This window comes from Hemitrygon akajei, chromosome 1, assembly GCF_048418815.1.
Source record: "Hemitrygon akajei chromosome 1, sHemAka1.3, whole genome shotgun sequence".
NCBI classification, from domain to species: domain Eukaryota; kingdom Metazoa; phylum Chordata; class Chondrichthyes; order Myliobatiformes; family Dasyatidae; genus Hemitrygon; species Hemitrygon akajei.
Window position 1 is genome coordinate 41,748,322 of NC_133124.1, and position 13,754 is coordinate 41,762,075.

The 13,754-nt window shown below is 39.1% G+C and overlaps 1 protein-coding gene across 3 annotated transcripts in view; it reads left to right on the plus strand.

Moving 5' to 3' along the window:
• The window catches only part of tox (thymocyte selection-associated high mobility group box), a 250,536-nt gene that overhangs the window by 214,146 nt on the left and 22,636 nt on the right, over positions 1 to 13,754 (plus strand). For all 3 annotated transcript variants that reach the window (XM_073041893.1, XM_073041897.1, XM_073041901.1), the window contains one exon: positions 336 to 566. In XM_073041893.1, the coding sequence (XP_072897994.1) occupies positions 336 to 566 (231 nt within the window). The remainder of the gene's footprint in view (positions 1 to 335; positions 567 to 13,754) is intronic.

The following is a 13,754-nucleotide window of genomic DNA, read 5'->3' on the forward strand; positions in this document are numbered from 1 at the left end:
ATAGCAGATTACAGAATAGTTCCAAACATATTAATAGATAAAAATATTTGATTCCTGCTCTGGATATAGAGTACTGCACTCATTTTTAATGACTTTCTCCAACTTGATTTACCTACTTAAATTCACAACATGTAAATGTGATTTAATAGAGTTTCATAAACAACTTTCCATAAAATAGGAAAAAACATTGTAATACCGCCAAGAAACTCCATAAAATCATTATTAAGTCACTGGATAATAGTTGATCTACTTCTCAGTATATTAAGAAAGATCGTATCAATTTAAATGCAAATAGGCCTATTGATTAATTAAAGTCTGATTCTTTCATAAAACAGATGAATGGTGCTGAAAAGCGGGCAGCTGTCGATGTGGGAAAGAAACCCAAAACTCCAAAAAAGAAGAAGAAGAAGGATCCAAATGAACCCCAGAAGCCAGTGTCGGCTTATGCTCTATTTTTTCGTGATACTCAAGCAGCCATCAAAGGTCAAAATCCAAATGCCACTTTTGGTGAAGTTTCAAAGATTGTTGCCTCAATGTGGGATGGTTTAGGTGAAGAACAAAAACAAGTAAGAACACGCTTTGTCCAATTGATTAGTATTTAGCTCGCAATGTTTAATGCCTAAATAATTCATGAAGTTTCTGTGTATAGGCCAAGTACAGATTATTTCCCTGGAATAAAGAAATGTTTGTTGAAGTCGAGTTAAGTGGAAGTCCTGCTTGCTTCATGCTTTGGATTTAGTGTCAAACCATTCATATTTGGAAAGACATTCTGAATGTTTATCACTCCTAAAGTGATATCCTGCATTTTGTCTGATGATATTGGAAAATGATAGGGGTACGGCACCTGGGGTCTCCTGTTCTGATTTTACACTCTGATTAGTTTTACATTCACCTAAATCTGGGTAATAGTGAAAAAATCCTGCCCCAATTGAAGTTCAAGGTTCAACATAAATTTATTTTCAGAGTACATATATAAGACCATGTACAACCTGAGATTCATTTTCTTGTGGGCATACTCAATAAATCCAAAGAATAATAACCATAACAGAACCAGTGAAAGATCTCCCAACTTGGGTGTTCAACCGGAGTGCAGAAGACAACAAACTGAGCAAATACAAAAAAAGAGATATAAATAAATAAGTAAATAAATAAACTGCTAATTTTTCTTACTGTTTAAAATAGTTGTGATTCAACTTGAAATAGAGAATACAACTTTTATGTTAGGGCAGGAGATACAGTCATAGAGCACTACAGCACAGAAAAGACCCTTCTGCCCATCTAATCCATGCCAAACTATTATTCTGCCTAGTCCCATCAACCTCCTGCTGGACCATATCCTTCCATACACCTTCTATCCATGTATTTATCACAACTTCTCTTAAATGTTGAGATTAATTCCACGACCATCTCTTCTGCTGGTAGCTCATTCCAGACTTTAATCACTCTCAACTGAAGAATTTCCCTTTCATGTTCCCCCTTAAACATTCCTCATTTTGCCCTTAACTCATGATCTCTATTCCTAGAGTCACCTAACCTCAGTAGAAAATGTCTGCTTGCATTTACCATATGTACACCACTCATAATTTTGTATACCTCTTTCAAATCTCCCCTCATTCTCTTATGCTTCAGGGAATAAAGACCTAATCTATTCAGTCTTTTCCTCAAGACTCAACAACATCCTTATAATTTTTCTCTGTATACTTTCAGTCTTATTGATATCTTTCTTGTAGGTAGGTGATCAAAACTGGATAAAATACTCCAAATTAGGCCTCCCCAGTGTTTATTCAACTTCAACACAACATCCGAATTCCTATACTCAATACGTTGGTTTATGAAGGCTACTGTGCTGAAAGGTCTCTTCACAATCCTATCTGCCTGTAACACCAATTTCAAGGAATTACGGATCTGCATTCCAGATCCCTCGGTCCTACCTCACTCCTCAGTGCCCTACCTCTCACCATGTAAGTCCTACCCTGATTTGTCCTCCCAAAGTGCAACACCTCAGACTTCATCTACCATTTTTCAGTCCATTTTTCCTGCTGCAAGCTTTGATAGCCTTCCTTGCTGTTAACTACACTTTCAATAATAGATATCATTCATAAATTTGCTGATCGAGCTAACAACATTATCATCCAGATCATTGATGTAGATGACAAACAATAAAAGACTCAGCACTGATCCCCATGGAACTCCACTAGTCACAGGCTTCCAGTCAGAGAGCCAACCATCTGCTACCAATCTCTGGCTTCTCCCACAAAGCCAATGTCTAATCCAGTTGACTAGCTCATCCTGAATGTCAGGTGACTGAATCTTTTTGACCAACTTCACGTGCAAGACCTTGTCAAAGACCTTGCTATGTTCTATGTAGACAACATCTACTGCCTTTCCTTCATCAACTTTCCTTGTAACCTCCTCAAAAAACTCTATGAATTTGGTTAGCTATGGCCCATCACCCACAAACCCATGTTGATTATCCTTAATCAGTCCCCATCTATCCAAATATATATCCAGTTCCTTAGAAAACCTTCCAGTAACTTACCCAATACTCATGTCAGGCTCACAAGCTTATAATTTCCCAACTTATTCTTAGAGCCTTTCTTAAACAACAGAACAACATTTGCATTCCTCCAATCTTCCTGCACATCACCCGTGGCTAAGCACATTTTATATACCTCTGATAGGGCCCCTGCAATTTGTGCATTAGCCTCCTACAAGGTCAAGGGATCACCTTTGTCAGGCCCTAGGAATTTATCCATCCTAATTTGCCTCAAGACTGTAAGCACCACTCCTCTGTAATCTGTATGTACTCCAAGATCTCACTGCTGTTTTGCCTCAGTTCTATAAACTCTGTCCATTTCCCTAGCAAAAAAAAATTAATTTAAGGTCTCTCCCATCTCTTTCTACTCCATGCATAGATGATACACTTATCTTTGAGGCACCATTTTTGTTCCTTGGTATCCTATTATTCTTAATCTATCTGTAGAAACCCTTGGGGTTCTTCTGCACCTTGTCTGCCAGAGCGAAGTCATGCCTACTTTTAGTCCTCTTGATTTTCCTCTTAAGTTTTTTCTTACATTTCTTATTCTCCTCAAGAAACATATTTGTTCCTTGCTGCCTATACCTGCTATGCACCTCCTTTTCTTCTTAAACTGGACCTCAATGTCTCTCAAAAGCCAAGATTCCCTAAAAACCCTTTAGCGTTGCCTTTTATTTTGACAGGAACATACAAACTCTGTACTCTCAGAATTTAACTTTCGAAGGCTTCACAGTTACCAAGCATGCGTTTACCAGAAAACAACTTATCCCAATCCACACTTGGCAGATCCTTTCTGATACCACCAAAACTGGACTTTCTGCAAATTAGAATCTCTACCTGAGGACCAGACCTGTCCTTCTCCATAGTTATCTTGAAACTAATGGAATTGTGATCACTAGATCTAAAGTGTTCCCCTACATACACTTCTGTCACTTGCCCTGTTTTGTTCCCTAATAGATGATCCAGTATCACACTCTCTCTTCTTCAGAACTATAGATTTTCATTTAATTCTTTTGGGCTATCAACACTGGCCATCAAACTACCCGTTACACTAATCACATGTTATGCAACCCATTCTCATCAGCTCCCCCAATATTCTACACACTAGGTTCAATTCACCTGGGCCAATTAACTAACCAACACACATCTCTTTGGGATGTGTGAGTATTATGGGGTACCCAGTGGAAATCCACATAGTCATAAAGAAAATGTGAAAACTTCACCCAGACGGCAGAGGAGGTTAAGGTTGAACCCACGTTGCTGGAGTTGCAAGGCAGTAGATCTGCTAGCTATACCACTTCTCTGCCTCAAATAATATGGTTTGGTTCATTCAAGACTCATTGCCTTCAGATGAACTTTTACCTATACTTCACAGTTAAAAATCAAAGATCCTGTGGTATCGTTGCTAGAAGATTAATTGCCCATGTTAATATTGCAACATTAACAAATCCTATTGAAAATATGGTTAATGGAGCATTTACTTTATTTACCATTTGTGGGAGGTTCCTATATGTACACCACAGCTGTGTTTACTCACTAACAGTCACTGAATATTGTTAATTATGATGTATCAGCTTTATTTCAATTAGAACCCTCTCCCCTTTAAATTCAGTTTATGGATTTAAACTATTTTAGAGAGGGCAGTGTTATGATTATATTACATTAGCAAATCCAAAGAATGTCAGTTCAAAGTCCCATAACTGCAGTCTGAAACTTTGAATTCATTTTAAAACATTGTACAATTGGCCATACTTTACTGAAGGAAATACACCACTCTTTTTCTATATCCAAATCCAGTCCAACACCAACATAGTTGATGTTTAGCTGTATCAAACTATTAAAAAAAATTCTGTGTGTGTTGCTTTGGATTTCCAGCAACCGCAAACTTTCTTGTGTTTATGAATAACCAATATTGCCCACTTCCCATATATGATTTTTAAAAACTATTTCACTCTAAATGCTTGAGGGAACAAAATGTTAAGCCAAGAAATATGGATGTGTGCATGGACACTCCAAAAGTCAAAATGTCAGAAATGTGTAGTGGAGAGGAAATGCTGTGCATTCAGTGATGGTAAAACTTTGAGCCAAGGCCCACTCAACCTACCCACTTATGGTGAAAATATAAGATTCGTTATTTGAGGAAGAGCAAAAATGCTCCTACAGCCCATTTCTAAACCAACATAATACAGACTGCTTGGACAGTTAGATCTTTTCTCGCAGGATTTTGCTGCATGCTTGTTGTCGTGTTTGTGGTGTTTGTGTACATTGCAGGAATATTTAGGTGTCAAATCATTGAATGTGAAGTATTTTGAAATCTTTGGAGGCTGTAACTAATGCAGTATGAATGCAAGTTCTTTAAATTAAGGAACGCTGTGCTTTGCATGGCAAGTAAGAAAATGATTTAACCTGGTTGTAGTTTAAATTTGGACAGCAGATGAATTGGATGGGATGAACAGTCATTTCTTGTTCCTGGTTTCTTATGTTATTGCTTTGTTCGCATCATTATAGCCCCTCTGGGAGGTTCTATATTGGCTTGGTTCCTGGAAAAATCTGTGTGGCAAACTTCACTCATATGCTCCTTTTTGACAGCTTTGACAAGTTTGCAGTTCATTGTTGGTATATTAGCAGAAATAGAAGTGTTTTAAAGCTTTTTGAAATATATTTAGCATTTAATTTTTCAAGTTATTTATGTGTTAAAATATAGCAATAACATTGTGTCTTAGTCCTATTGTTACATCACCTGAATGTAAAGAAACAGTCATGTAATCCACCGCAGTTCTGGTATTCTTCTACAATTTATGAAAGCCGAGGTAACTAGCTTGGAATCTAATTATGCTAAACCCATGATTAGTGCCTGTTTCCAGGGTGGTAGTAAATGCTCAAATGCCTTGTACAAGGTGTTGAAGATAAGAGAACAGGTTGTCTGCTGGAACAGCAAATGTCAAGGTTGCCCACGTTCTGAACCTTTGTTGTGACATAAAACCACATCAAAACCAACAATTCCTGCTCCCCCAGGATTTATGTGAGGCCGCATTAACAAGAATAACTTAGTCTGCCTTTATTATGGCAAAACAACCTAACACACTACATTGGCAGCATTATCAAATCAAATTTAAACACAAGAAGGAAATAGCTCGCTGGGAAGCGCTGCTAGATCCGTGTTGATCAGCTGGCACTGAAGGACCAGCAAGATGGAGAGGATAACACAGATGCAAACTTATTACTATGGCCTTACAGTGGAAATCCCGCTGCATTCCAATTTTAGATTCTGCTCAGGGCCAAGGTTGAGCAAAACTTTATGAATACATCCGATATCTACACTGTGGAATGGGCCCACTAACAGTAGGCCATTTTAGGCCTCAACATCACTTATAAGCATTTGCCCTGCAGATCTGGTGGTAAATGCTCTCTGTTGAGAGCATTCTAACTGGATGCATCACCGTCTGGTATGGAGGGGCCACTGTACAGGATTGGAAAAAGCTCCAGGAAGTTATAAACACAGCCAGCTCCATCATGGGCACTAGCCTCCCCTGCATCGAGGACACCTTCAAAAGATGATACCTCAAGAAGGTGGCATCCATTATTAAGGACCCTGAGCACCAAGGTCGTGCCCACTTCTCATTGCCATCATCAAGGAGGTGGTACAGGAGCCTGAAGACACACACTCAATGCTTTCAGAAACAGCTTCTTCCCCTCTGCCATCAAATTTCTGAATGAATAATGAACCCATGAACACCACCTCACTATTCTTTGCTCTCTTTTTCCACTACTTGCTTAATTTATTTTATGTATATATGTTATAATATATATATATTATAATGTATAGTTTTTAAATTATGCATTGAAATGTACTGCTGCCACATAACATCCAGTTTCCCCAGTGATAATAAACCTGATTCTGATTTGGACAGATCTATGTTTTGTTGATATGTGCTGTTTCATTTATTTAAATTGCCTTTATTTTACATAGTTTAGCCAAACCATGGGAAAAATAGTTAAAGCAGCTAATATGTAATTATACACTCTTTCCATCTCATAGAAACAGTTTATGGGAGGAGAATTGTGAGGCCCGATTGTTAGCAATGTTAGTATTAAATTGCAATATTGTTTTCCTAATTTTACAACTTGTGATTGTGCTAGTGAGACATCATGTTGGTATTACAGTTTTACAATTAAGTCATTATTTGTGTGCTTAACTCCACATTAGCTAGATGCAGTAAACCACTATAAAAGCAGCAGAGCATTTTACATGGTACAAATAAACACAGAATATAATCCACCTTCAAAATTATAGTGCAGTACCTTTATTTTGAGATGGATAATATAAAAAGGGCTAAATAAATACCATGGGTAAAGCACTGTAAAGTGTTAAAATGCTTTAAAAGCTCTGTTCTGTTTGTCATATAAATTGTTAGGTTTGACTGATATTAACAATTATGTTCTTAATTAAACTGAATCAGGTAATGAGAATCAAATGCAGCTTTCACAGAATAGTGGAAACAATTCTGCTCTGAAGAATTGCCTGGTGTTCAGACAGTTGCCACGACGTGAAAGCAAATTAGGATCAACTCAAAAGGCAATCAAATTGCAGAGACAGTGTTATTCTATCAGAATTTGGGATAATATCAACAGCATGAGATAGAATCAAATGAAAATCCATATTTTAAGTCACAGATCCTTCACTGAATCAGCTTGTACCCTGTTCAGAAAAACAAACATAAACATTCGTATTAAAAAAAATGGTTTGCATAGGCAATCCATCACACTCAGCAGCTAATGTGCAATTTGTAACAAATTCTTAACTGTACTCCTTTCCACATTTGTACTTTTCTCAAATTCTATTTTCTCTCCACAATTACCTATTTCTTTCACAGCCTCCAAATACTCCATTCCACTTTTGCCTTTCCTCCATCACTTTCTTCTTTCCCAGTTTCTTCTTTTCCACTCCTTCACTCTTTCCTCCTTCATATTATCCTCCATCTTGTATGTATAATGCAACGTATTTTTTTAGCTGTCTCCCTCATTTTCTTTTCTGAGATCTGTGGTCATACCAATGCAGCTCATATTTTCTTGAAGTATGCTTTCTAATTAATTTCATTAAAAATTCTTTAGTATACAGTTGATGTGGTCTATCTCAGATAAACAGTTAAAGGTCATATTGGAAAGCATTCCCCCTTTTACAGGCTGTGATTTTCTTTATTTCAAACCATAAAACCAGCTGCAGAAGTAGCTGATTGCCATGGATTCATTTACTGATCCACAAATTAATGATCAGGTAACATCAGCAATTGTTGAGTGCTGCAACATATGTTTGCTTTCAGCTGCATAATTTATATTCAGTAACCTTAACTCAAACAGTTTAACTCAATAGCAAAAACTAATTATTTTACCTATGGTATTTATTCTGCGGTTGATACTTCACAAAATTACCGCTAATATGCTATATGAGGGCAGAGCTGATAGAGTGAGAAGAATTTAATTTCCCACTTATTCTTCCTGCTGATGTTGTCCTTCCCCTGGTACTAGTGGCATTTGTAAATAGTTAATTTGCTTTAATTATGTGCCTGTCCTGCTGAATTAGGAGCAGCAAGATTGTGAAGAGCTAGAATCATGCTTCTGAGGCAGCTGACAAATCCTTTGAGCCCAGAAACCAATGTCTTTTTCTCCGTGCTGTCAGTAATTCCATTAATATTATGTCCAGTCAAGTCAATCAAATCATTTACTCTTCATCGGTGCTCAGACAGCAGAGACAAGGGATCACAGCTTTCTCATTTTATTTCAACTGACTCGCTTTACTTGAGATCAGATATATGATTACTGCAATATATTTAAACATCCATATTCTGCAAGTGTTTTAAAGAATTATGTTTTCTATGATTCAACTAATCACATTTAATATTGAAAACATGTGGCCATTACACATTGAGCCTGTGTATTCAGGTACCATAAATGGACAAAATCTATGCTCATCCTCAAAAGCAGAGTACTGTGGTGATGTTGAGCCATTTTGTTTCATAAGCACTTCACATCACTATCAGCACTAAATGTCCATCAGTGATTAAATTTATTTTATTGGACTAAAAAGCAAAAGTGATACCATATTTAAACCACTGGTAATCACTGTTATTGTTTTTACAACATTTGATAATAGACTTAACATTTCAAATCTGGCGGCATCTTAAAAGATATTTTGAATGCAATCTCAGAAAAATTAATCAGCCATTAGGTGTAAAATTTACCTTGTAGAAGGGAATATATGCGAGTCTGTCCAATACGCACCTGCTTGATTATTGGGTTGTGGGTGTACAGCATAACGAGCAGTTAAGCTGCTTGCAACAACACACAAAATGCTGGAGGAACTCAGCAGGCCAGGCAGCATCTATGGAAAAGAGTAAACAGTCAACCTTTCAGGCCGAGACCCTTCATCAAAACTGAAGAAAAATGATAAGAGGTCAGAGTAAGAAGATGGAGGGAGTGGAGTAAAAAAATACAAGGTAGTAGGTGATAGGTGAAACCAGGAGGGGGGAGGCGTGAACTAAAGAGCTGGGAAGTCAACTAGTGAAAGAGAGGGACAGAAGCTTGAAAATGGATCTGGAAACCATACAGTACAAGATGGGCAGCAAAGACATGTTGCTAGGAAGGATACGTGGCTGTGGGTAGCTGGTCTGGGTGAGCACATGGTCGAAGTGTCGGAGGGCAGCCTGTCTTCAACATGTCCTCGCTGCCATCTTGTACCACATGGTTTCCAGATCCGTTTCCAAGCTTCTGTCCTCACCTATCAGATACCCCTTTCTCCAGCCTTTTATCTCTTTCATCAATCGACTTCCAGCTGTTCACTTCACTCCCCCCCCCATTTCACCTATCACCTACCACCTTGTATTTCTTCCTCCCCTCCCCCCCCCCCCCCCCCACATCTTATCTTTTTTCTCCAGTTCTAATGATGGACCTTGGCCTGAAATGTTGACTGTAATCTTTTACACAGGTGATACCTGGTCTGCTGAGTTCCACCTGCATTTTGTATATGTTGCTTGAACTTCCAGCATCTGCAGATTTTCGCCTGTTAGTTAATCTGCTTGTACCAGTGTTGCATCATTATTGAAGGTGAATTTTTAACATTGTTATCAGAATTAGCTGCAGGAATAATTGAACCATCAAGTGATTGGCTTGCGTAGTGAATGGAATGACTGCCCAATTCCTCCTATGGGAGGACTATATCATTCCAAGTGCTCAATTTCACTAACACACATCTGGTGAATTGCGTGTCTCCTGGAGGTTTCCATTGCAGCTCACCAACTTCAGGACTAGAAGATGTCAGGTATCTGACATACAGAAATGTAGGAGGGTTTGGTAAATAGGACAGTAAAAAATTTAGCCAGTGCCAGAGACCCTACTTTGTTTCACACCTCTAACCCCACAAAAATAATTTTGCATATCTTTTTAGTCCTCTTCCTGTCACCAGTTAAGTTTTATTTGATAAAACATGTATGGCACACCTGTGCCCAATAGGACATTATAATTACAACATTTCCACAAGCCCTGGGAGTAATAGTGGGGGGGGGGGGCGGGGGGCAACACACGCAAAATGCTGGAGAAACTCAGCAGGCAGGCAGCATCTGTGGAAAAGAGTAAGCAAGAATAAGCAGTTTATTCTTCATCATGATGAAGGGTCTCAGTCTAAAACGTCGGCTATTTACTCTTTCCCATAGATACTGCCTGGCCTACCGAGTTCCTCCAGCATGTTGTGTGTGTCGACCTGGATTTCCAGCATTTGCAGGATTTCTTGTGTTTGGAATAATAGTGAGGAATCTGTGCTAAATTTTAACACTATTACCACACCCACTCTGTCTGAGGATAGGAATTAATTCTACTCTCAAGTACTGAAGAGCTGCTTTTCTTACTAAGAGCACTTTACTAATGCTGTTAGCAGGGAAAATTCTTCTGATTATCAGTCATTTAAGGATCATCTGCATGCTACGTAGCTAAGTGGGTTTCAGTATGGAGGTTGCCTAATGCATGAGAATTAACATGAAAATGGTTCTACAGCAAACCATGTCCTACTATCTCTACCCAACCACCTTCACATCACCTAATGCCATGTAAGTTTAAGCTAAAACAATGTTCACTTTCATTTCCCAATTAGAATAGTATTCTTGACTGATAGTTTCCTGCTCATTTCAACAGTGGCCCCAAGCACATAACACTGCTGTGGTTTTATGAGCAAGATAAATGCTTTTGTACAATGCTGTTCGGTACAGCTACAGCAATATTTTTGATACGTAGAGAGCGAACGGTATAATATTTTGATCACTCCTTGCATAAGTTCAACTTACTCTTAAACTCTTACTGTGAGGTCGAATGTCAGACTCAGTTGTTGCTTTGTCTCAGACATTGAAGAACCCATTTCTGCAAAGGAAAGGGTTACGAACTACTTACTCTGATGGCAAGAAGCTGTCATCGTTACTGCGTGTGTTCTGGCCTTCTGGTCCTCCTGCCTGCCTCAGTTGGAGCCCCTTTGCCTGGCGTCGTGTCTTTATATTACTCTTGCTGTCCAAGCGGAGTCAATAGCCCATTTCAGAATAAACCCAACATTTGTTGAAAGTACATGCAGGTATTACAATATGGTTTGAATCTATTCTGTACCTTGGAATACAGGTAACACATCATTTCATAATTTACATTGTCCACTTCAGCAGAGATCCAGTAACCTGAGTTACTGAGCATAGTTTAAAGCAAATCTTCTCTGTTGAAAGAGGAAAATTATTTTGACTTGACCAGCTTTCAGGAAATGATTTATAACCAAAGCATGCGTGAAATCTTTGAAGACCGATGCAAGAGAACAGGTTCTAACATTCTTAAGTACTACACGGAGGCTTGGTATGGAAGTTCCAAATTAGAAGGGATATCCCCTTTCTAAAGAGAGACAAATGCTTAGAATATAATGGGAAAAGATTGACGTGGAGATTACTATCAGGAGTCAAGCTCCAAAAATTTGCATGGAGTGCCATAAGAAATCAAATTACCTCAAAGGAGTTATCAAACACTAAAAATGAATGGGTCTTCAAATACCAGAAGTGAATGGATGTTCCAAAATTACCAAAGCTATCTTCATCCAGAAGAGTGAGGTGCTTGATATACTTTGACCTGCCCCCAGTTCCCACTATAACAGAATCATTTTTCAATTAGTCCAATTCTCTCCATACAATATCAAGAAATGTTGAAGCCTACAGGGTGCAGATGCTCCAGTACAGCTGCAATATTGACATATATCTGCCAAAGTGGCCATTTTCCACAAAGTCTAAATCCATTCCAGCCCATAACTGCCCCATCGGCTAATGCTCAGATGACAACAAAGTGCTGGAAGGTTTTGTCAACTATGCCATGAAGTAATACTTAATACTGAACTGTTAATCCGTACACACAATGGATCTCATCAACAGAAATCAGCTCCAGACTGTACTATCATTTAACATAGACAAACGGCTGAATTCCTGAGATTATAAAAGAGTCAATGCAGCACTTGATGAAATGTGGTATCAAACAGGACTGGTAAACTGAAATTAATGGGAAGTCTCCACGCTTGTTGGAGTCCTGCCACGTAATAACAAGAATGTTGTGTTAGAGCAGCCAATTGTTTGCTGGATGCCTTTCACCTTAACCCAAGAACATCGCTGCAGATGCTCCTAATAGCAATGAATTTGACCTAACCATTTTTAATCGCTTCTTTAATAATCATACTCCTACCATAAGACATAGGTGCAGAATTAGACCATTTGGCCCATCGAGTCTGCTCCGCCATTCAATCATGGCTGATCCTTTTTTTTCTCCTCCTCAACCCCATTTCCTGGCCTTCTCCCCTTAACCTTTGATGCCATGTCCAATCAAGAACCTATCAATCTTTGCCTTAAATACACCCAATGACCTGGCCTCCACAGCTGCAGGTGGCAACAAATTCCACAAATTCACCACCCTCAGGCTAAAGAAATTTCTCTGTATCTCTGTTTTGAATGGACGCCCCTCTATCCTGAGGCTGTGCCCTCTTGTCTTAGACTCTCCCACCATGGGAAATATCTACTCTGTCTAGGCCTTTCAACATTCAAAAGATTTCAATGAGATTCCCCCTCATCCTTCTAAATTCCAGTGAGTACAGACTCCAAGCCATCAAATGTTCATTTTATGATGACCTTTTCATTCCTGGAATCATCCTTGTGAACTCCTCTGGACCCTCTCCAGTGCCAGTGCCAGTGCATCTCTTCTAAGATGAGGAGCCCAAAAGTACTCAAGGTGAGGCCTCACGAGTGCCTTATAAAGCCTCAACATCACATCCCTGCTCTTGTATTCTAGACCATTTGAGGGTGCCTTCAATGATGATTGACCTGTTAAATACATTCACAATTCCTGAAATGATGAAGTAGTTTATGCCAAAATGCAGCAAGGTCTGGAATGACAAGTAACATTTGATCTGCAAGGATAATTAGCAATTTTTCCTGCGATCTCAGTGGATTCAGCTTCCTCAGATTCTGGGCATCAACCTCTGGGCGGTCATTATGATCAAAAAATCAGCTGGGTCAATCACATAAGTATAATGCTTACTCAAGCAGGAGAGAATCTGGATTCTGTGGCTAGCAAATTGTTGCCTGATTCCCCATAGTGTTTACTGTACATCAGAAATATATTTGAATAGCTTTCCACTTGCTGGAAAGAGGGCAGCTCCAACAACATTCCGGAGGCTCATTACCATCCTGGACAAATCAGCCACATTGACTGTCACCCAAGCATTACCTTTCGCAGACTTCCTCCACCATGACTCAGGGTGCCGTTCTCCAGAGGGGTCTTTGCTATATGTCAGCAGTCCAGCTTATGCCCTCCAAGTGCTTACTCATATTTCTGAGGGAGCGTTCTTGCTCCACAGAGGAAAAAGTTGCTACGCTGTCAAGCATGTCCTGACTCCCTGTCCATGTCCACAATGAAGCTGTAGAATCCCTTTCAGTTTTAACATTATGTTAAAGTGATGTGTGGTCTCAGAAAAAGAAAGTACAAACTATCAGTGGCCCAGTCACCTGTAGCATCAGGTTTCCAACACACCAGATCACTGTCATACAAAGATAAGGTATGCTTACCATTCCATGGCCAGAACACATTTCGGGAAATCTGATCACTTAGTTGTTCTTCTCCTACCTGCTTTCAGGCAGAGGCTAAAGAGCAAGGCTCTAGAGATGAG